General features: G+C 32.0%; 1 protein-coding gene across 1 annotated transcript in view; it reads right to left on the reverse strand.

The window, feature by feature from the left end:
- Positions 1-22,921, reverse strand: part of CTSL2_1 (Cathepsin L2) — a 107,720-nt gene extending 84,799 nt beyond the window's left edge. Inside the window, exons 1-4 of the mRNA XM_051211652.1 lie at positions 22,677-22,921; positions 22,476-22,643; positions 15,665-15,731; positions 10,269-10,677 (exon numbers count right to left, since the gene is read on the reverse strand). Coding sequence (XP_051071737.1) covers positions 10,269-10,677; positions 15,665-15,731; positions 22,476-22,643; positions 22,677-22,814 — 782 coding nt within the window. The 5' untranslated portion in view covers positions 22,815-22,921. The remainder of the gene's footprint in view (positions 1-10,268; positions 10,678-15,664; positions 15,732-22,475; positions 22,644-22,676) is intronic.
- Between the last annotated feature and the right edge of the window lie 212 nt (positions 22,922-23,133).

The following is a 23,133-nucleotide window of genomic DNA, read 5'->3' on the forward strand; positions in this document are numbered from 1 at the left end:
AGACGTTTTTTTCAATAATTTTACTGAAGGGTTGTGCAAGATCATAGATTGATTGAGGTTAGACATTAACACCATTGGATACCGAGTCAGGTTAAGTGTTCGCACGTAAAACCAAAAGTCCTGGGTTCGAGTCCCACGTACGGTATCATGGATGCGCACCATTTAGGATTCCCATATTAGGACGAAATGACCATCTAGTGCTTTCACGTATTCCATGGTAGTCCAACAATGATCATTTCATGATCTCAATTAATATTCTCTTTACGTTGGGTTTACTCATTACTATATATGTACGTATTTAATTCATTTTACAACATTTACAACATTACATGAAACCAAAAATCTACTAAACAAGTGTTCACTGTTTACTTCCACTTGAATAATGTTTTCGATACTTCTTCGTAATAGACATTAAGTACCATCGACAAGAATAAAGATCTCATTTCTTTAAAAATACTGGCTGTTAACTAGCGATTATGTTAGTATTGATAAGGTGGATTATTGCTGTCGTTTGATGTCTTTAAGTATTGTATGCACGTTATTATTAGTTGAATGATTTTCATCGATGGATTAGTAATATACTGTATAGCCTTTTGTTGGGGACAGAAACATATAATTGTGTATGATACTGCATAAGGTTTCTGACTGTATGCATTTACATTCTTTTATATTTGGGCAATAGGTCATCATGAATATACACAAAAGCATTCATAATTCTACGTGAAAAAAATTTGAAAAACGTAGAACATTGATCTTAATTGTTATGTTGCTTTTTATGAAGAACCGATAGTAAATTCAAAACCATTGAAAAAAGCAAGGGGTTACAAAGCAACAGATCCGATGTTATTTTTGGATCTTCACGGCATTCAGCTTTATGCTTAGAGACCAGTATTTTGTTGCTTCACCCACAACTGTTAATGCCGAATACATTTGTTCATATTACCGACAATCAACTTCCATCATTAACTGATACCATTCAATTTCTTTCATAGATAACTTCCTCACTCTTGACACTATTAAACTCTACTACTCACAAATTTTAACTGAAAATCTCGTTTTACCAATACCATAGTTTGTTAAACAACCATAAATGCTAACTTACAAGTCATTTGAGGCTTAGAATATGTAAAACACAATAGATCTGATGAGACTATGTATAGGAAATCTTATTCATTCTTACTTACACCTTTCCCTGAAACCCTAAAGCATTCTGAATTTTCTGTTGATATGTTTCTTTACAGTAAACAGTTATTTTCACTCTGATTTATATAGTTTTAGCTTATCTAAAACAATCACTGAACTTTAATATACCGTTTAATTGTAACTGACTATTTCTATCTGGCTTTTATTATAAACCACTACAATGAATTCCACTAGATTGGTATTTTGAATTTCAATGAAATTCAATTTGACATTTGTGAATATTCGGTTAATTTAGAAAGAGTTCTTTAGTCATGTTGTTATCAAATGTAAAAAAAACAGCGTAAACTTAAATCCATTAGATATATACCATTTTTAGCGTGTACAGAATCAAACTCATTAAATTTGACTTTTAAGTTGTTTTTTCTTTAATAGTTTAACCATTTAATAAGTAATCGCTAAGTGACAAACGGTTTAATTATAAAATGACCAATATCTAAATCGATTGGTTGTCATATGCCTTAATCTTAGCGTGACAGACTTCATATTTTTTTTGAAAATCTAACTAAACATCAAGTCTCTACTGATTCGTTTCTTTTTAACAATATATCAATGTGATTTAAAAGTTGAGATCATGAGTTAATTGAAACTAGACCATCATGGGAAACTTGGAAGCACTGGACGGCCGATTTTTCCTATTGTAAAACTCCTCAGCAGTGCGCATCCACGATCTCGCCTCGTGAGTTTCGAATCTAGGGCCTATCGGTCTCGCGAGCAAACGCTTAGCCTCTAAATTATTAGTTACAGACTATTTTAAGAAATATAGTTAACAACACGATATAAACAAATAATTGTCATTCAAGTTGATTATTGCAATCACATCCTGTTTACTGTTTATCATTTTATCTTATTTTAATTTACATATATTATTCATATAAAATACTTCCTATATGAAAAGAAAAACAATAATAATTTATGTTTTCAATGGTATAAACTTTTGACAGCTATGTTCATTTACTACTGATTAAAATAATATACAGAAAGGAACATAACAATTAAATAATCATCCGTTAAAATAAAGTTTCAGAAAAAAGTTACGGATGGATAAAGTGAGTAATGACCAGAAATGGAATATTTAACTATAGCAGTAATCATTTAATTGTCATTTCATTAACATGATAATTTATGGCTTCTCTTATGTTGATCATTTTATAAAAATAAATCCATATATCGGCAGTAAAATGTAAACTTGTCAATCTATTGTAACAGTGGACCGTTTTCTAGGTTAGAGAGAAAAATTTCAACCAATATGGGACATAGGGGTGAAACCATCGCGACACCATCTATTTGTCTATAGATTTCACCGTTGAATTTGAAATATACATTCATAGTACATTTTAGTAATAATTATTTAGTGATCTCCACAGGGATTGTAGTTTCTATTTCTTGTTCTCTAAATTGTTCACAAATGTATTCTACAGTCTCTCTGAGTGGGACATTTGTGAAGAATGACGTTAAGTCAAAAGGACATCATCGTTTGGTCTTTCATGTTTATGTTTTTGATCTTGTCGATGAATTGGAATACATCTTTAATATTGGGCTTTACTAGATGTTTATGGAGTGGTTTTAAACCGGTTATTAACCAATTTTGCTGAAGGAGTATGGTACATCTCTAAAATTGGTCTCAATGGGATATCCGGTTTGTGTATTTTGATGGTCCGTGTAACCTAAGTAAATGTATACCTATCGGCTTAGCTGTTTCATATTTGTTTGGTGAAATTATCTTTTGATCTTTGATCTTTTTTTAAAGATATGATCAATTCATTCTTTGTCTTATTTTTGACATCTTTTTGGTTACTCAGTTCACAAATCCCTAGTAAAGCATAGTATTAAAGATGTATTCCAATTCATCGACAAGATCAAAAACATAAACATGAAAGACCAAACGATGATGTCCTTTTGACTTAACGTCATTCTTCACAAATGTCCCACTCAGAGAGACTGTAGAATACATTTGTGAACAATTTAGAGAACAAGAAATAGAAACTACAATCCCTGTGGAGATCACTAAATAATTATTACTAAAATGTACTATGAATGTATATTTCAAATTCAACGGTGAAATCTATAGACAAATAGATGGTGTCGCGATGGTTTCACCCCTATGTCCCATATTGGTTGAAATTTTTTCTCTCTAACCTAGAAAACGGTCCACTAACACAACAGATTGAAAAATAGATCCTTCTATTTTAAAAAACCAAACAATCAAATGATTGTTGATTTAATTAAATAAAAGGATAAATTGCATTAGTAATATTTCTACCACTGTGATTTAAAGATGAATCAAAAAAATATAAGTATTCTATCTTTTAAATTAGATTGTCTTTCAAACGATATTAGCCAGTGATTGTGCCACGAGTAATTTTTTAATCATTATAACATAGAATATAATTCGAACTAACTAGCTAATTAATCCCATATTTCACTGAAATCTAAGCATATTAGTAGAATTCAGTCTATGGTCAACTTTCTTTATCTTTTTTTCAAATAGTCGTCTATAGATATCGTGATAAAATAATATAAATTAATTCATTGGGAATTCAAACAAACTAATCAAAAAATCTTATTGCGTCACGAATTGCATAATTTGCTTCCCAACTTTATATTAGTTTTATTGTAAACTGTCTACTTCTAAATGTATTCGACATGTTTAGTTTTTATCACTTGTCTATTGTGTGAATTTTTTAGTTTAAATAAAAAAAATTATCAACTATGTTCGTATTTTAACTTGTTTTTGGTGGAGTTTTGTTTTCTGAGCTGGATGGTTTGGTCGTGGAGCTTTCATCGTTCTTCTGAACGACATCATCAGCACAAACTTCAGATAGAATTGAAGTGTTCGAATTTCTCCATATGTGTTTCACAGGTTGTTCTGTGCACCTCGATGTTGATTGGTTCTTATTGACCTTAAATTTATCATTGTTTACTTCTTTGTTTTGGTTGTGTCCCCCATTGGTTTGATTTTTGTCCCTATATTTATGCATGATTTTCCTGATTGGTTGACAAATTGGATTGATTTCAATATTTTTGTTGATTGCTGATTGACCTGAGTGCCAGGCTTCTAAAATGACATCAAGTTCACAATAGAACAGGAGTCAAACAACCAACTAGCATTCTTGGATATAGTGATCACTAGAACCGACACAGGAAAACTGGAAACTCAACTATATAGGAAACCGACCCATACAGATCAAATCCTCAACTACAACAGCAACAATCCAAGAGCTCACAAAATCAACTGCGTACACACATTGTTCAAGAAGGCGAGGGCACACTGCAGCACGAAAAATAATAAGAAATACCTGAAGGACATACTCCAAAAAACACCAACCACACGCAGCATCAGAACCCAAGTCAAGCACAAGAATCAACAAAAGGATCACCCTACCGTACATACAAGGAATATCAGTAACCGCAACGAGACTGCTGAAAACCTTCGGGATAGATGTGGCACATAAACCGATAAAATCACTACAATCAATCCTATGCAAACCAAAGGATGAAATAACAAAGGAAAACAAATCAAACATCATCTACAAAATAAATTGTACCAACTGCGACAAACACTACATCGGACAAAACGGACGCTCCTTCCACCTTCGCCTACATGAACATCAATTAGCAGTCAAACGCCATGATATCTCTTCCCTTATATCAATACACGTGGATAACTACGGACACTCATTCCATCGGAAAAATGTAGAAGTCTTAGATGAAGGAAACTCGAAAAACATCAGAGAATTTTTAGACGCCTGGCACTCAGGTCAATCAGCAATCAACAAAAATATTGAAATCAATCCAATTTGTCAACCAATCAGGAAAATCATGCATAAATATAGGGACAAAAATCAAACCAATGGGGGACACAACCAAAACAAAGAAGTAAACAATGATAAATTTAAGGTCAATAAGAACCAATCAACATCGAGGTGCACAGAACAACCTGTGAAACACATATGGAGAAATTCGAACACTTCAATTCTATCTGAAGTTTGTGCTGATGATGTCGTTCAGAAGAACGATGAAAGCTCCACGACCAAACCATCCAGCTCAGAAAACAAAACTCCACCAAAATCATCCACCTGAGCTACAAATCTTCCCCACTATTTTAACTTGTTTTTAATAACATATTTAACTTATCAGTATAGGGGTTGTGGAGATTAATAAGTTTTGATTGAGATCATGGACCGACTGATGTTAGACTACTATTGAGAACCTGGAAGCATTAGACGGCCGTTTTGTCATATTGTGAGACTCTTCAGCAGTGCTCATCCACGATCACACTCGCGAGATTCGAATCCAGGGCTTTCAGTCTCACATAGACCACTCAGCCGGACGGAATCCAACGTTGTTGGTGTCTAACTTCAAACAATACACGAAATTGTGCTACCATCTTCCATTGTACTGGGGTAGATACCTGTCTCTACCCGACATGGATTAGCTCCACTGGTCGCTGGTCCACAACCCTGTACTGATAGTTATCATGTGCTCACCAGTGACTAGCTTCGTGTGAGAATTCTTGGGTTTCTAGTGAGAAGCCATATGGTGACTTTAGAATCTTCACAGTTGAATTCACGATTCTATCTAAACTGGACAACCAATGAAAATCTGGAAGCACTGGAAAGCCTTTTCATCCTAGTATGAGATTACTCAGAATTGCTAATCACAAGCCTGGGACTCGAGCCCAGGACTTCCTCGCGAACGCTTAACCTCTAGACCACTGAGCCAGCATCAAAAATGTGTAAATATCTAACTTCAATCAATCCATGATCTCGTGCAACCCTTTATCCATTGCTTGTGGTGAGTAACTCTCACACACCCGACATGGATGGGACTTCACTTGTCACGGTTTCTCACTAAAATTTAAATACATCACTTCTACCTGAAATTCGTGTTGATGATGATGCTCAGAAGAACAATGAAAGCTTCACAACTAAAGCATCCAGCTCAGGGACAAAGACCTACCAAAGGTTTTATGAATAACAGATTTCTATCATCAGTTAGAACAATACGACAGAGTCAGTAAATCCACTGAAACTTTTCGAAAGTGCATCAAATTAAAATACCACGAAGCATTATGAAAGAGTCATGCTATTACAAAGAACAAAATAAAACCCCCTCAATAAATGTTAAGTTTATCCTTACATTCAAACTGAATATTTCCAAAGATTATGGTAAGGATAAGAGCTCCTGATAGAACACCAAACTTGTATAATATATCTTATATTTTAAACACTCCAGTCGATAACGATTCATATCGAAACACCTGTTTTTCTAAACTAGGTTTTAAATATCACCTCTTCAAAGAAAGACCTTTTTTCTTAGATACGATGGCTGGAACTGTAAAATAACATTTAATATTTTGACTGAATAGATTTATGAAACATTTATCAGATAACTATACTCTACAACTTAAACAGACTTTTATTTCCTTTTACTTACAGATTTTGAATGAGAAAACATCATATTGAATGATGGCATGAACGATATCAAAAAACTCAAAGTAAAACTGAAAATAAGAAGGACAAAATATTTGACAGATGTTTTGTTCTACTACCGGAATTCCCAACAGTGTGTGCCTCCGATCCCACCAGTGATCTTAATGCTTCAGTATTTCATGGTAGCTTTCATCAGTATGGCGTAATGAGAGTCTAACCAGCTCAGTATGAAAGCTAAATAATCACAAGTTACTTAGGTCTATTAAAAACAACATTTTTATAACAATCAAATGGCCACTTTTTATTCACAAGTTTGCTTAAGGACGGAGTTTATCTGGAAAACTATAGAAAACAATAGATCACTAGACACTTATTTCACTAAAGTGTGAAAACCTTCAGCTACCAGTTTCCTAATCCTGTGAATGGGTTACATCCAGGACATGTAAATCCCTTATCACCAAACCTTTGGTGATTTTAGTAAGTGACTAAACCTTTTAGTGGTATAACCACTAATAACAAATGTAATGCCGTACTGAAGATTTCAACTACCGAACCTTAGAAAAACTACTAATAAAAAAGTGCTTTCACCAAAATATAGAAGAATAATCGAAATTACTTCAAAGAAACGTATCTCAAAACAGGCTGAACATTACAATTTTAAAATCTATCTCTTGACTGTACTTTAAATTTAGCTAATCGCTATAGATATCTTACGCAGTAAATCTGACTAAACACTAAAACAAATGTATTTGTTCTAATTTAAAACGTAAATAGAGTTATGATGTTTAAATTTATCAGTGGTTTTATTGTTGGGCTCCATTCATTTATTGAGTTCAACATAATTTCACATTTAAATCATAGGGAAGCATGACCTAAATCTACTAAAATTCCCATACGATTGTAGCCATACCATAAAGTAACTTATAATTATTATTTGCGGAAATCTATCACTGAAAACTGTTTAGAAATGTTTAAATTTCTTAAGACATACGTTTATGTTTACCCTTGAACTTCGCCGAACAATGGCGCCTATATATATAATATATAATATATATTATATAATATTATATATACATATATATATCGCAATAATGATGGATTACTAACATATTACCGGAAGACAAAAATTATAGTAAGATATGTTCAGTAGCTAATTCGCTGTTAAAATCTATTATTCCTAAAGGGCGTGGCACCAAATTATATGTCCTGGTGGTCGGTTTTAATCACTATGTAATAAAATTACTAGTTTTCAATATTTTATTATGCATCATTTATTCTGTTCATCTTACACTCAGGTCATAATGCTTTGCACAATATATGAACATACATAAATAAGGTGAACTGTTATGAAACAGCCAAAAGTGTCTATTATCCATAATAATTTTTTAAAGAAAAAAAACAAACATTTTAAGTGTAAACTAACTGATATAATTTGTAAAACTAAAATGTATTCACATTCACAATAAGCCATGTTCATAGGTGAAGGAATCTTATAATAACTATAAAATGAATAAATCACGCTTTAGTCATTATATTTCACTATTCACTTATCAATCAGAAAATTTCAGTTGTATACTGAGAATTTCATAGCTTAAGATAATAATGAGTGGGACATTTTCAAAACTTGCCAATTTCTATAAGGTCTTTTTATGAAATAGCATTTATATGTATCAAAAATTAGCTGAACTATAAGTGGTCTCTCACGTAATCAGCTGTTGGATTAATATTTATGAATTAATAGTTGTGTTTTAAGCATTTTATAGGTTATGATGGAGAAACTCTGGAAGAAATGGAAAGTTTCAATTAACTGGGTAGCATCGTCGATGAATGTGGAGAATCTGATGCAGACGTAAAGGCGAGGATCGGAAAAGCAAATACAACATTCCTACAATTGAAAACCATATGGAACTCAAAACAACTGTCAACCGAGATCAAGGTCAGAATTTTCAATACGAACGTCGAAACAGTTCTACTGTATGGAGCTGAAACTTGAAGTACTACTACAACCATCATCAAAAGCATACGGATATTTCTAAACAATTGTCTACACAAGATACTTAATGTCTGTTGGTCGTATACCATCGACAACAGTCCACTGTGGGAAAGAACAAACCAACTTCCATCTGAAGAGGAAATTATGAAAAGACGTTGGAATTGTATGGGACAAACATTACGAAAATCATCAAACTGCATCACGAGACAAGCGCTAACATGGAATCTTGAAGGGAAACGGAAAAGAGAGGGCCAAAGAACACACTGCGTTGGTAATTGGAAGCAGACGAATAGGATGAATAACAACTGGAAAGAAATGGAAAGGGTTACTCGGAGCAGGTTTGGATAGGGGATCCTGGTGAGCGGCCCACGTTACTCCATGAAGGGTAACAGGTGCAAGTAAGTAGATATGAAAATAATTCATTTTCTTTTATATTTACAAATAATAATATTTTATTAATTAAACAGTAAACATTTTAAAACTGTCATATTAAAATTTACAACTCTACCATCATAGCAACAAATAAGTGTCATGTAAATTTGAACAATTAAAGAAATTTTTATTGTATCGTTGTTTGAAATGAAATTATTCAAAATGTCAATGTCATTTATTGAATATAAAGCAAACAATTGTTTATTTTCCGAGAGGGCTTTTGTTGATATTATAGTAATTTAATAGTTGAATTCATGAGTGGCGCAATTCCATGGATCGATCGAAGTTAGATATTAACACCGTCGAATGCCGGCTCAGTGGTCTAGAGTTTGAGAGTTCACGTGCGAGTTCAATAGGTCCTGGGTTCGAATCTCGCAAGGCGGGATCGTGAAGGCGCACTGCTGAGGAGTCCCATACTTGGATGAAACGTTCGTTTAGTGCTTTCAGGTTTTCCATAATGGTCTGGCTTCAATGGACTCATGAATTCAACTACTAAAATGTTTATTTATATAAATAAACATTGTGGAGTCAAACATATTTTATTCAACTAATAATGAATTTGTTGATGTAATATTTTCAGATTTCATCTTATAAATAATCATTGAAAGAGTTCTTGAATATCTGGGCTACCTGTTCCTGTCATCTGGATATTTCAACAAGTTATCTGTTCCTTGTCTGTTTTAATACATCATTATGCCTGTTAGTCTGATAACCTATTCAGGTGCATTTGTGAAAAGTTTACAACATTACGCTGTACACCTCACAAACCAGCCCAATCAGGGACATCGTGGTTGCTGGCTACATGCATCGAAAAAAATATACATTATTCAGATGTCGAGTCCTGAACTGCTAAAATCTGCCTAGCGACCACTCAATATTTATCGCAAGGTTCGATCAACAAAAGAGATAAAGAAACCTGTTGAAACAATGTGTACTGAGAATTCTATATTGTACCAAAAATTTATTATTGAATAAAGCCACTAATAATAATATCACGTAATTGGGATGAAGGACAACAGTTATGTAAAATTTCATGGTAAATATAAGATAAAAGAACAGCTTTAATTCATGCTCCAAACTTCAAGATCTATACAAACCCAGACTGTATTCTATGTTGTGTGTTAGCTTAGAAATTACTAAACCCAGAATTATATGAATTTGAAAGAAATTTCCATGACAATAAAAAATGAAGAAATACTGTAACTTACAGTCGAAAACTTTCATTCCAAACAGGATTTAATGTTTGCTCTTTGACCTGAGTTGATTTCATTATTCCAACTGGGATATGTCCTTCTTTATTAACTACAGATTTAGACGATGCAGCACCAGCCATTTTAAATGATTCATTATGAGATGTTTGTAGTTTATCACTTTGGTTTGTTCGCTTATTAAGAGATTGACTAAAACGTCGAAATGATGAACGCGTAAATGTAACACGATTATTATCGAAACCCTTTTTTCCTGAAGCGTTTCGCATTGTTTGCACAGTTTCTAAATCATTTTGACTAGATGTCGTAGTTGTAGTCTTTATAAATGAATCAGGAGTTGTAGATTTCTCATTCTGACCCACATAACGTCCAAATATTATTCCTAGAATACAATAAGGATCACTGAATCCTACAAAAACACAATGGCAGAATAATTATATTATTTTAAATTAATTAGTCGTAATTATTAAGCACACATTAAAAGGTTGTTTTATAATCACCGTTGTGTAACGAATGATCCAAAGATCTTAATTATACAAGAGAAAAATACCTATCTGCAATAAAAACAAAGAATTGAATGATATTCTACATGAATTCAATAATTTACAAAACTCAAGTATTTCTACATAAATTTGGAGATGAACAGAATTTCATTTCTTTGGTGCTTTAGTGCGACGGCTCTCAGCAAAGGTTAATCATATTGACAGCCAGGTCAAACGGACAGTACACAAATTTCTGTGATTTAGTCCTTTGACCAAAGTGGAAAAATTAGCTTACTCTCTATCCCCGACAATATGACTAATTTACCCTGAAGATACTATCGAGGACAAATTGGATAAAACTCTATAGATGCTTTCAAAAATTTCTATCCTTTTAAGTTCAATGCATGTTTGTCCATAAGCGAGTCTAAAACTACTGATTATTCTGTTTATAAATACCTAACCAACTCTAGTTATGTAGTCGTTCTATATTATGATTTAAAAGTACTTTAAATCAGAAATGTTTAAAAAACAGAAACATTGTCAGTTCATCATTTCAGTTCACATTTCCGAATCTATTTATTCAAAAATATTTGCAGGCCTTCATTTAAGCTAAGTCTTAAAAAAACGGCAATTAATCTCTCCCAATTTTAAAAGACCTACACATCAGAATTCCTTCATCATTGTTCATTAGTTACTCGGTAGTGTGTGCTATTGACGTCGACAGATATAAGTAGTATGTATCATCAGTCGAAAACGGAATGCCTGGAAGCAGAAGGTTGAGAAAACCGAAGAGAAGAGAACGAAAACAGTGAGTTATTTACATAGAAAGGAGGCAACAATGAAGTCTGAGACAATTGGTGGATATTTTACAAATGAAGTATTCACTGTATGGTCCATAGATTTTTCCAAGATATTCTGTAATGTCGTATTGAAATACATTTGGTTGTTCCCACTGATATTCTTGTTCAATACAACTTCACTAGCAAAATTAATTTCATAGAAATTATTCAGCCAAGAAAATCTCGGTCTAAGGTAAACTTTGTCATAGCTCAGGTGTCTATATGTGTATTAAACACCAAATAATCATATGTTAATTTTTTTATTAAGACTACATGTATGACTAATGTTGATTTATACAAGTGATTTTTATTTGTTTGTATCATATGACCGCTACAAATGTCAATCCAATTAAATTTGACTGCTTCTTGCCTTCAATTTTGTTTTCGTGGAATTGATAAGTTCAATAGGTTTGGAATTATGACAAGTTGTTTGTTGAAGAAACAAATAGAAACTAATGCAATGAAATAATTGACGATAAGTTTAAATTTAAACAAGCTATGTATAGTCAATGGCTTTATTTACTTTCAAGAGGTTCAGAATTTTAATCGTCATATTATGGACCAATGGTTCTTTAAGAGAGAAATGAATAATCCTGATGGTGTAAATTCTCTACAGAAAATAAATACGAAACTGAGACACCTGAATTCTAAATTTTTGTTTTTATTTTTAGCTGGTACTTTCTTAGGTGAATACAACTCTGATGTTACCATTTATGCTCAGACTATTCATTATCATTTCTACTTAGGTTTCTGCATCAGTTATGATGTCCAAAGTTAAATAACTCTTCAAAACATACGTAAAAAGCTGAATATCTCCTACATTTGTAGTTTACAATGTATGTAATACATTACTTCATAATGAGATTTATCCTAAATTTTAAGTCCGTTCTTTAGCGTTACATTTCCTATCATTTCTATATCTTGTAATTTTTATATCCGATATTGACAATTCCAACTTCTACTGTGGAAGTTTCTTGCGTATAAACTAATCTACCTTTCAGTTTCCACCTCATATCTGCGTGTTAAGACATTAAGTCGCTTGTTCACTGACGCTGAGGATAGTTGAACTATATATCTCACATGCTTCAATTTGTCTCCATTTTTTACAACTATTATTATCAATCAAACGATAAAATCGCAAATTTTTCATAAAATGTTTATGGATACTACACCAGTATTTTTAGTGTCAAGTAAATCTTGTTTATCGTGTTTTAATGTTCTACCGTTACTGGTTCTGTGGTGTATGCTATTTAGGTCGACAGGTATAAGTTGCATGTAACACCAATCAGAAATGGAAAAACCTGACAGCAGATGGCTAAGAAGATCAAGTGCAAGAAAATAGAATGAAAAATAGGAAGGAATATGGGCTATAATAATCGAATCATTCACTATTCTTATTTGTTTATTTCTTCAAACGTTATCCCTCCTAACAAATAGATACTACACTCTGCACTGTGCCATGCATACATACAACTTAGGTAGATACTATTATAGTGTATAAGAACACGAGTGAGGACAACCGTATGTATTTGAGAACGAAATTACAGAATATCTCACTAAAATCTGAGAACCATACATTAAATACTCCATTTGCAAAATACCAATCCATTGTTTCAAACTTGACTGTTCCTTTTGCAAATATCAATCCGTCGTCACAGGTTTTATTGTTCCTGCATTTTCATACGAATCGCCTTCCGTTTCTGTTCTTTCCTTCTCGATGTTCTACTGAAATACACTCTATTCCTGACTACCGTTATGTACTACTTATGTGAATATAAGTAGCTCACACCAAACTATTAGTTCATATGTTAAACATTGTAAAACAGACTGTGTAATTTTGAACAAATTATTTTCGGATTTTCAACAAATTAAACAACTATTCATAAAAATACTTGAAAGCTACTTGAATAATTGAAAGTGAAATACATATATGATCACAGGGATTTTTCATCTTTTCTTTCGATATCTTTCCCATTATTAAATGTACTACAACCAGACAAGCTTAAAAACATTCAACCCATCGAATCGTTTAGTGTTTTGTTTTCGTAATGAGTATAGATTACTTTTTAAAAGGAAAAACTAGGAAAATAGTTGGAAACGCCCAAAATTTGAACTCTGAACAATAGCCAACATGTACTTATGTAAATGCATGATAGAAGGTTATCGATCACTGGAGGCTGGTTGATCACATTGTCTCTACTGAACTGAGTAAGTATATGCAGAAAAGAAGAAATTTTTATCCGATAAAGATGTTTTCTGTATTTTGGCTAAAGCTTCTACGTACAGTTGTCATTTTTAGGTCCAAAACTGTGAAAAGAACTTTCCTATGAATTAATTCACAATAATTATTATTAAAATGTCTTGGTGTTTTCCTCATCAAACATGAAACTGAATACAGTAGATGAAAACATTTACTATTCTTTGCCGTACAATACTACTGGATACTTGTCCTAGTTAAATACATATATAGCAAGAATATGATCAGTCAACTGATTAGTAAGTCAGTTTTCGGTCTCATCATACAGTTTGCTTTAATGTTCACTAAACTTGTCATCTACAAAGCACATGAAGAATATCAATTTGATCTGCCCAAATATCTTTTTATAAGCTCCTAACAGTTGTAAACTATAGGTTGTATTGCTAATAATAACAACAAGCAAGTGAGTGTCTAAAACGTAGTCTTTTAGTAATTAAAAAAACCACTGAAGTCAAATTCTGTGCTTGATGAAAGCTAACATAATAACCACTGGAGCCCAGGGTAATAACCACCAAGCCAGGGTACATGCAGTCCAGCACGAAGCCAGGTGAATGTATCATCAAGAAGGCTGAAATATCAAACTTACATAAATAACAAGTGGGACTGATATAATTAATGAATAAAATGTGGATTAACATTTGATGGGACGAATAATGCAAATGAAAATAACTACAATCAGTTAAAACCATTAAATTAGTAAATTTATTGTTGTATAACTAAGATAAACAACATAGTTAAAAGTAATGTAGATCTTCATTATCTACTTTGAGTTTTGTTATCTTAATCATTATGATAAAAAGAATATACTAATTAATTAGTATTAAGGTTTTTTCAATCATCATTTTATTTAGTACATGGACGTGACACTATATTCATGAAACATTGTGGATTAATGTATGATATGATGGGAAGAAAACTTAAAATTAGATTGATTTCTTCATTATGATTTTTTTCCAATTCAATGTGATGATTATCTAGTGTAACATTCAGTTTCGTTTTCTCGTATGATATTTTATTCTGTATAATATGCGATATTCTTGTATTCAATTGACATGAACTATGCTCAGTATGCGATTTGTTATAACTAAGTATTTTTAATATATGTGACTTTATCATAACTATTAATCAAAATGGGTGTGCGAATCAATATATAAATGAGTGTATTTTTGATTAGAGTTGTCGTCGTCGTGTTTTGGGGTTAATAAATCTTCACTTATACCCATCTTTGTATTTTTACTTTCGCGTCGTGGGAATTTTCAGAGGTCCCTCGTTTCCAGTATCAGTGATAAATGATTCTGACATAACAATCAGTGACGACCAGATATAACAAATAGCGTTCAATCGATAAGACATATCAGTATATCGTTTGGCCTCTGGTTGATTCTACTTGATACGTAGTCCTACTGAATTAAATGCTTATATGATAATGGAATGAATACATTATATTTTTGCCTTGTCCATTATCTATCTATGCTATGCTTGAAACGATTACGAGTTCACCTAGTCTGCGAACGGAACAAAGACTCTGTGACCAAGCACTAATAAGTCAGCTATTCTGATGCGTCCCAGCCCCCCTAACTAGAGAGAGAAGTCGAAGTTCGAAACGATGGCAAATATTCCGTAAGCGGCCAGAAACACAAGCAATCACGACACATAATGAGTAAATCAATCTAATTTTGACTTCTTACCCCGTCATAACAATCTAATAACTTGATTATAAAAACTTAATTTTGCATTAGTTTGTCAATAAATTCATATTTTGCACTGAAAAACAAATCAAACACAAAAATCTGTTTAATCTTTAAGAAAAATACTCACCATTTAAATCTTTGGCTTCCAAGTTTTTAGCTTCAATAACTGAAACATTTAAAACTACGACAGGTGGCTACAAATAATATTCAAATAAAACAATGTATAGTATGAAAATATGCACTGAGGTAGCTTTTAAGTAAGAAATACATTATAGTACACTTGACAATATAATTTTAGCATAATAAAATATAAAACCAAATTATTTATCCCCTTAACCACTCATTATTTTCATTATATCACAGTTTGCAATGCAAATATAGGTTTCTTTCCTAATTACCATGCTACGTAATTATCTTTCTGCATATTATTTTTCGATAATCCTATGAGAAGACGAAGTTTATCACAATCATGTAATACGTTTGGACAATACATTTCGAACAATCTAATCACATGTAATATACTTGTTAAGACATTTTGATATGAAAATTAAAAGGTCAACTGGACAAATTAAAGCTAAGCCGTAACAAAGAAATAATAATAATAATAAAGTACACAAAAACAATATGATTACCACTCTGGAGAATAAATCGGTATTACCAGGGTAGGTTAAGGGTAGGGACAAATTGTTTTTGAACCCACAAAGGAGGTTTCAGTTTCTGCGTAGCCAAGGCTTCAATAAACCTTACTATACGTCCTTGAAGGCTTTTGTATAACACTACAAATGTTGATTTTATATCAACCTTATGACCATTTTCAATCAAATGTTTCGCAATGGAGAATGATATCTGTCTATCCTGTGATTTTACTTGACAATTGGAATTCATTTGCTTCTGCAGCCATTTTAGTATTTGTTCACCCATGCATATTAGTTATTAAATTTTTCACAGGTTGAAATGATGAGTCAATTGAAGCTAGACCACCATGGAAAACCTGGAAGCACTGGACGGCCGTTTCGTCCTAGTATGGGACTCCTGCATAGCGCTAAACATTATTAAAGTCAGTTATAAATTTAAGTATGAATTTTCAAATTGAAATACTGTAGTGTGTGCTACTGATGTCGACAGATATAAGTAATATGTATTATTAATCGAAAGTGAAATACCTAGTAGTAGAAGATTCAGAAGATTAAAGAAGAGAGAATGAGAACAGAGAATGATTGTTGTGGAAATGAAGAAATAGTGAAGATTGAGACGACTGATTGACATTTTACAAGTTAAGTATTCAATGTATGGTTCTCAGATTTTACTAAAATGTTTTATAATTGTGTTCAAATACATTCGGCTGTCCCCTACTTCTGTTCTTGTTCGCTACAATACTACCATACTCCAGTTTACTCTGAAAGATACTGTATCACGAACTTAAAGTATGTTCATAACTATATTGATAACACTACTTAGTTCAACAAAGTGAAATATATACATTAGAAGTATTTCTCTTTTATGAACAAACTGATTGTATTTTTTAGGATTTTGGTATTAAAGCTTATAAGAATCATTTGAATCATTTTTGATTATTTTTCTTATCTATCGAATTTTATTAACATGGAGAAAATCAAGATATGGGCCACCATTGAATATTATGAGAAGGGGGTTTTGCGAAACTTTTTAGTAATTTAATAGTTAAAATCATAAGTCAATTAAAGCCAGATCACTATGAAAAACGTGGAATGCCGGCTCAGTGGTTTACAGGTCAAGCATTCTTGTGCGAAAACGACAGATCCTGAGTTTTAATCCGGTGAAAGGGATCGTGGAGTCCCATACTAGGACGGAACAGCAGTCCAGTGCTTCCAGGTTTTCCATGATGGTTGACTTATGATTTCAACTACTAAATTACCGTTGAATGGTTAGTTTATATCCAATTTATATTATTAACTTATTCCAAATTCCTTTACAAGATATAATGTTTTACTAATCTTTTATTCATAAATCAAGGACCTAGTATAGTGAACGAGAACACAAGTGGGAGACAATCGAATGTATTTCAACACAAAATTAAATAACATTTTAGTAAAATCTGAGAACCATAGAGTAAATACTTGATTTACAAAATATCTAACAATTGTTTCAAAAATGACTGTTCCTTTTGCAAATATTAATCAATCGTCTCAAACTCCATTGTTCCTTCATTTTCATATCAATTACTTACTGTTCCCGTTCTTTCTTTCTTGACTTTCTAATGCCACATATTCCAGCCCTGACTACTGTTATATACTACTCATATCAATATAAGTAATACACACCATACTAGTATTAAATTCATTAAACTTCTAATTATATATCGCATGTTCAAACCTTAGTTGTTGAGAGATATCACTAGTAAATAGACAAAGAGTTACTAATACAAGTAAATACCAAATAAAAATAAAACTATTTTATCAACTAACAATGAATTCATGACATTTAATTTTGGATCCCTTTAAATGTCTTTTCCAGTAAATAAATATTTCCTTTTATTTTCAAAATAATATTTAGGTTAAGTTTTGAATTCAATCCATAATAGGCCATTTTGTATTCGGATCATTTAACAATAACTATGCCCATAATTATGTATTTTACAACTATTCATTTATTTGTTTAAATTACAGTCTTAATAATTCATATATATATATATATATATATATATATATACATCTTGAAATATTGAATATTGAATAATGCCTAGTTAAGGTGTACTCATGTTTTACAAATTTAATTATTACTTAAATTTTTCTGTTTGCTAGATTCCTTTTCTTGTTTTGGTTCATTTTTGTTTTATTTCCTACCATATCATTTACTTAATTATGATTATACTTGAATAAGCAGTTAATTCTTTCATTTGTTTTTGTTGTTGTTGTTCCCTATTTCTTTTCAACTATTCATGATAATCATAGTTTATCTGTTTTAAACATACATTTAATAATCATTTTTAATCAGATTTGTTTCGTCACATTTTTTGGTATTGAATAGTGAAATGTTTTTAAATAAGAACTAAGAAAGTTTTCAATAGTTGAACTCATGAGTCCATTGAACCTAGATCACCATGAAAAACTTGAAAACACTGGACGACTGGTTTTTTATATTGTGGGACTCGTCAGCAGTGTGCATTCAAGATCCCATCTTTCGAGACTCAAATTCAAGACTGATAGGTCCTGATTTTATAGAAAACCAAATTTATTTACTTTATAGTCACTAAATGAAACGTTTATATTTTACTTCATGTTGATTTACTGTTAGAAATTACACTTTGACATTATATGACCTGATATGTATTGGGAGAGTTGTCAAAGGAGTAGTTTTCAATCTGTTGTCTGAATGATGAAGTATTATGTAAATGATTCACTGTTTTTTTTATCTGCAATGAAATCATGTTGGGACAAGTAAAGCAGACTTTTTGGTTGATGCATTATTGTGATTTGTTTATCAGAACACACTTTTATACCAGAGTTGAACAATATACAAAGTAGCCTTTCAATTTTCAGAAATGTTTTTATTAATTACCGAGATGCGGATATTTTTACAGTCATATAGACAATATCAGTCGGTCAAATATGATAAGATAAGGATTGTTTATTGTTTGACAAAGTATGAATGCAGTGTGACGATTAAGAGCTTAAGGAAATCAAACATTGTTAATTCAGACACTTGGTGTGAATTGTCAGAGTTTTCAAAATTTATATATCCTACTTGTCTGTTTTATTCAGTAAAATTTTGTACATTCTAAGCAAAATTTCTGAAATTATTCCTCATCTTTTGCGTTCATCACTATATTGCAAACCATTCACAAAACAAACTACTCTAAAATAGTCTATCTGTTCAAAAGTTACATTCCACAATTCGGCTTATATCTAAACGTTTACTGGCTATTTATATAAACTCAGCGAGATAGTGTTTGGTGTTATTCGTGAAGAAAACCACTTGTACTTTTTTGTTATACTATAAGTGGAATTTATGATAAGCACTAAAAATCAGTTCGGCTATCTATTCTTGGTATTTTAGGGGAACACTTGTATTCCCTACATTCCGTATTGTTTCAAGAAAAATAAATTATTATGAGATACGAAATGAGACAGTTTCAAATGGATAAGTGACGAATAAATCAATTACAACTAACAATATTAAAGCACATAGTAGATTTCCTTTACTTCAGTCGAACTCTGTAACCTATCAACCTCAAATATATATATATATATATATATATATATATATATATATAATCCTGTATAGATTAGATAAAAATAATAAAAATTGTGAAACACAAAGTTAGAACCTTAGTTTATTTCAATAATCTAATAGTGTAGTAGAAGTAGTAGTATGATCTCAACATAAATCAATAAACATTCTTTCAACTAATTACAAATTAAGGTTGGTTAAAAAACTTTTGTGAAACCTGAAACAGCGTTTGCTTGTTACCTAACATTATATTCCATAAATCCTTGAATTATATCTTTCTTCAATTAAACGAACACAAACGTTACTAGATATTAATTTGTTTTCAGTGTAAACATAAATAAGTCCACTAAAAAGTGGAATACCAAAATTTATTTATTCAATGGAGTAAATATTTACCACTTAAGCTGAACAAAATTTCAATGGACTCTGACTAACCGACTAGCTCCCAATTTTAAATGTGACACGAGTTATTAAGTCATATAACGGATGTAAAGAAGATGGTAAATTGCTTATACATTTGCAGGTTTTGTATTCTATATACCATTTTCATCACTGATCGTTTACGGTTCACATCAAATGATAATGTCAGTTACAAAATTGTCGATGCAATCATGTTACACCACTCAATCACAACGTTTGGCGTATGTATTGTGCTGTGAAATATTTCGGCTAACTATATTGGTTTGCCCGTCTTATGATACCAGGAATATCCTCCAACTAAGAGGAAAAGCAGAATTTGAGAAACGCTTCTATTCTCCCTCAAGTTACATACATGAACAGATAATATAAACTGAGCGTTTGTTATTATTTACTGAATGGACTATTGCTCTATAAAACTGATGCGTTAATTGGAGTGATCTTTACACACCCTTCGCTTTACAAGCTTTCCACCTACATCTTATGTGTCATCGTTGATATACTGCGCCGATAGACTAAAATCTGAAGAAAAAGAAAACATCTGTCCTCCAGCTTTCGGCTAAAACCCACAGTTTTTGCATTTAAAATGTATAAGTATAGCCTTATTTCCCAAAAGGCTAACTAGTCACCTGAATAATTGTTTGCCATTCATTACTCCATCTTTATCTTCAGCTAGAAAGTTTGCATGATACTTGTGTCGAATTAAATGAATACACAAACTAACGAGTGAGTTTCAAACTGTACATAGTACTGCCGTAGGATTAGCTCTTTATCATAGGATTAAAAATGTAACTGATAAATTTACACTTTAAAGGAACAACGGCTGAATCGAGACTACTTTTTTAAATCTTACAAACTATGTCGCGATTATGTTCCTGAAAGGTTACCTAACATGTAAAAAAAACTCCACAAGCATAAGCTGATAAATTCTGTAGACTTAAGGATTATTCATTCTATTAGTCTATCTGTATATAGTACATTTTATTAATACTGAAAGAGCTACCAAGTCAACTAGAGTAAAACGTGAATTAAAAAATTCCCATGCAATACCGTGAAACGCGTTTGAAAGAGATTTTTGGAACTCTACTTTAGCTATTGTTTAAACTAATATTTCATATTATATGGTAAGTTGTCTAAAGTCTTAAGAAATAAGTGCCACAGTTTTTAAATTCTAACGACAACAGTTTTACACCGCTTTTGATGTTTTAAGCTGTGTCGATGGCAAATGATAGGATGCTGAAACGATTTATTTGCAAGTGACAGATAAAGTTCATACATATTCGGTAGACTGACAGCTTGATAGTCGACTTATTATGTCAAACCGTGACTTCTTTTTTATTTTGCCTCAAGTAAACAATAATGTGTCCAAATAAATAATCAAACCTATTGTGTCTAAATGATGTACGAATTAGGTACTTAACTGGTTTAAAACTCACAACAAAGTGTTTGATAATCACATCACTTATTTAAATTAAATGTGGTTTGATTATTAAAACTATGAATTATTGTTCATCTGACACGTTTTGAACAGAATTTGCAAGAAAATTGAATGCACAGAATGGTTAATTTCCCAATTTTAAAATTATCCACTTATCAGTAGTCGTTTACGTCGAAAATATCTATTTTACGCATTTAGCTTTGAATAACGTTCCTTGGGTCAGGCAACCTGAACTACTTTATTCTAAATTGAGGATTAAAGACAATCACTAAATATCTGTGTAAGAAACTATGTCCGACTATAGGTTCGATTTTATGGCAAAAGTAAGAGTTGTGTGATGTTTGTATGAACTAAGGATTTTTCGCACCTGATGACTGCCTGATTTTGAATTCCAGATACAATACGTTCATCTGTACTCACCTAATTCTTTGTAGCCTGCATTGTGTTATTTCGAGAACTCCTAATTAATCTGTTAACAAAAAACGCCTGTATGTTTTAGTCTCTCAGAGCTCTTTATTGCCCATATCTTCTGCAACGAATCAAAATGGCAACATTTAATTGCTCAAAGCTGGTCTGACATCAAATTATTTTTACTGTCAGATGAGAGAAAGCTGTAGCTGATAGATTAACGCATCCAGTTATATATTTGGCCCCGTAAAATATAGTTTTTATGAGATAGAAATTAGAATAATTTGATAACGACCTCAAAAATGCCTAACAAAGTCATAAAACCAGACAGAAAAAGTGCTTATATACCATAAAAATATTACCATTCGTTTTTCAGATTATAAAACTTCAAACAAAAGATAAAAACATCTTTCTAATATTGAACGAACGTATAACTTCCAAAACTTTTTAATATTCTTAAACTAACCTCAGCCTGACAAGCCTCCGTACGAAGATCGTCGTATATCTTTGTAGGTAAGTCGAATACGTTTTTCACATATTGGTCAATGACTTCAGCGCTACATGAGAATTTGCTGCTGGATTTCCCTATTTGATTCCTCATAGTATATTGCACCCTGACAAATAAATACTCAACCTGTAAGAATAAAGATCAAAAGTTATGGGTTACATCGATTTCCTCGAAATCATCTTTGACGAGTTGAAAGTTTTCAGGAATCTCAGGAGATAATAACTTGTGATTTAGATCAGAAACACTTTTCTCCAGTTCCTCACAGGATAAATTCGTGAAAATTTTACAGTCGTACATTGAACTTCTGTCTAGAAATTTAATTATATCCGTCTACTACTTTCGTTCCACAATGATTATGTTTCTTCTCGATAGTATGAGAGCATTTTCATAAACGTTCTCTTTACCGAAGGCTAACAACTGAACGATTCAAACAATACGGAACGGTTTAGCTTTTCTGTGTTGTATTACGAAAATATACCTTATACAATATATATAGCCCTCTTATTAGGAGTTTCAACCATACAGTTAGATGTGACCACAGTTCTCTCAGAGGACAACTTCAAGTGGAATATTGATAGCCATGTACCATCTTCCTTCTGAAACAGTCATGTGTGAT

This window comes from Schistosoma haematobium, chromosome ZW, assembly GCF_000699445.3.
Source record: "Schistosoma haematobium chromosome ZW, whole genome shotgun sequence".
In the NCBI taxonomy this organism is placed as follows: domain Eukaryota; kingdom Metazoa; phylum Platyhelminthes; class Trematoda; order Strigeidida; family Schistosomatidae; genus Schistosoma; species Schistosoma haematobium.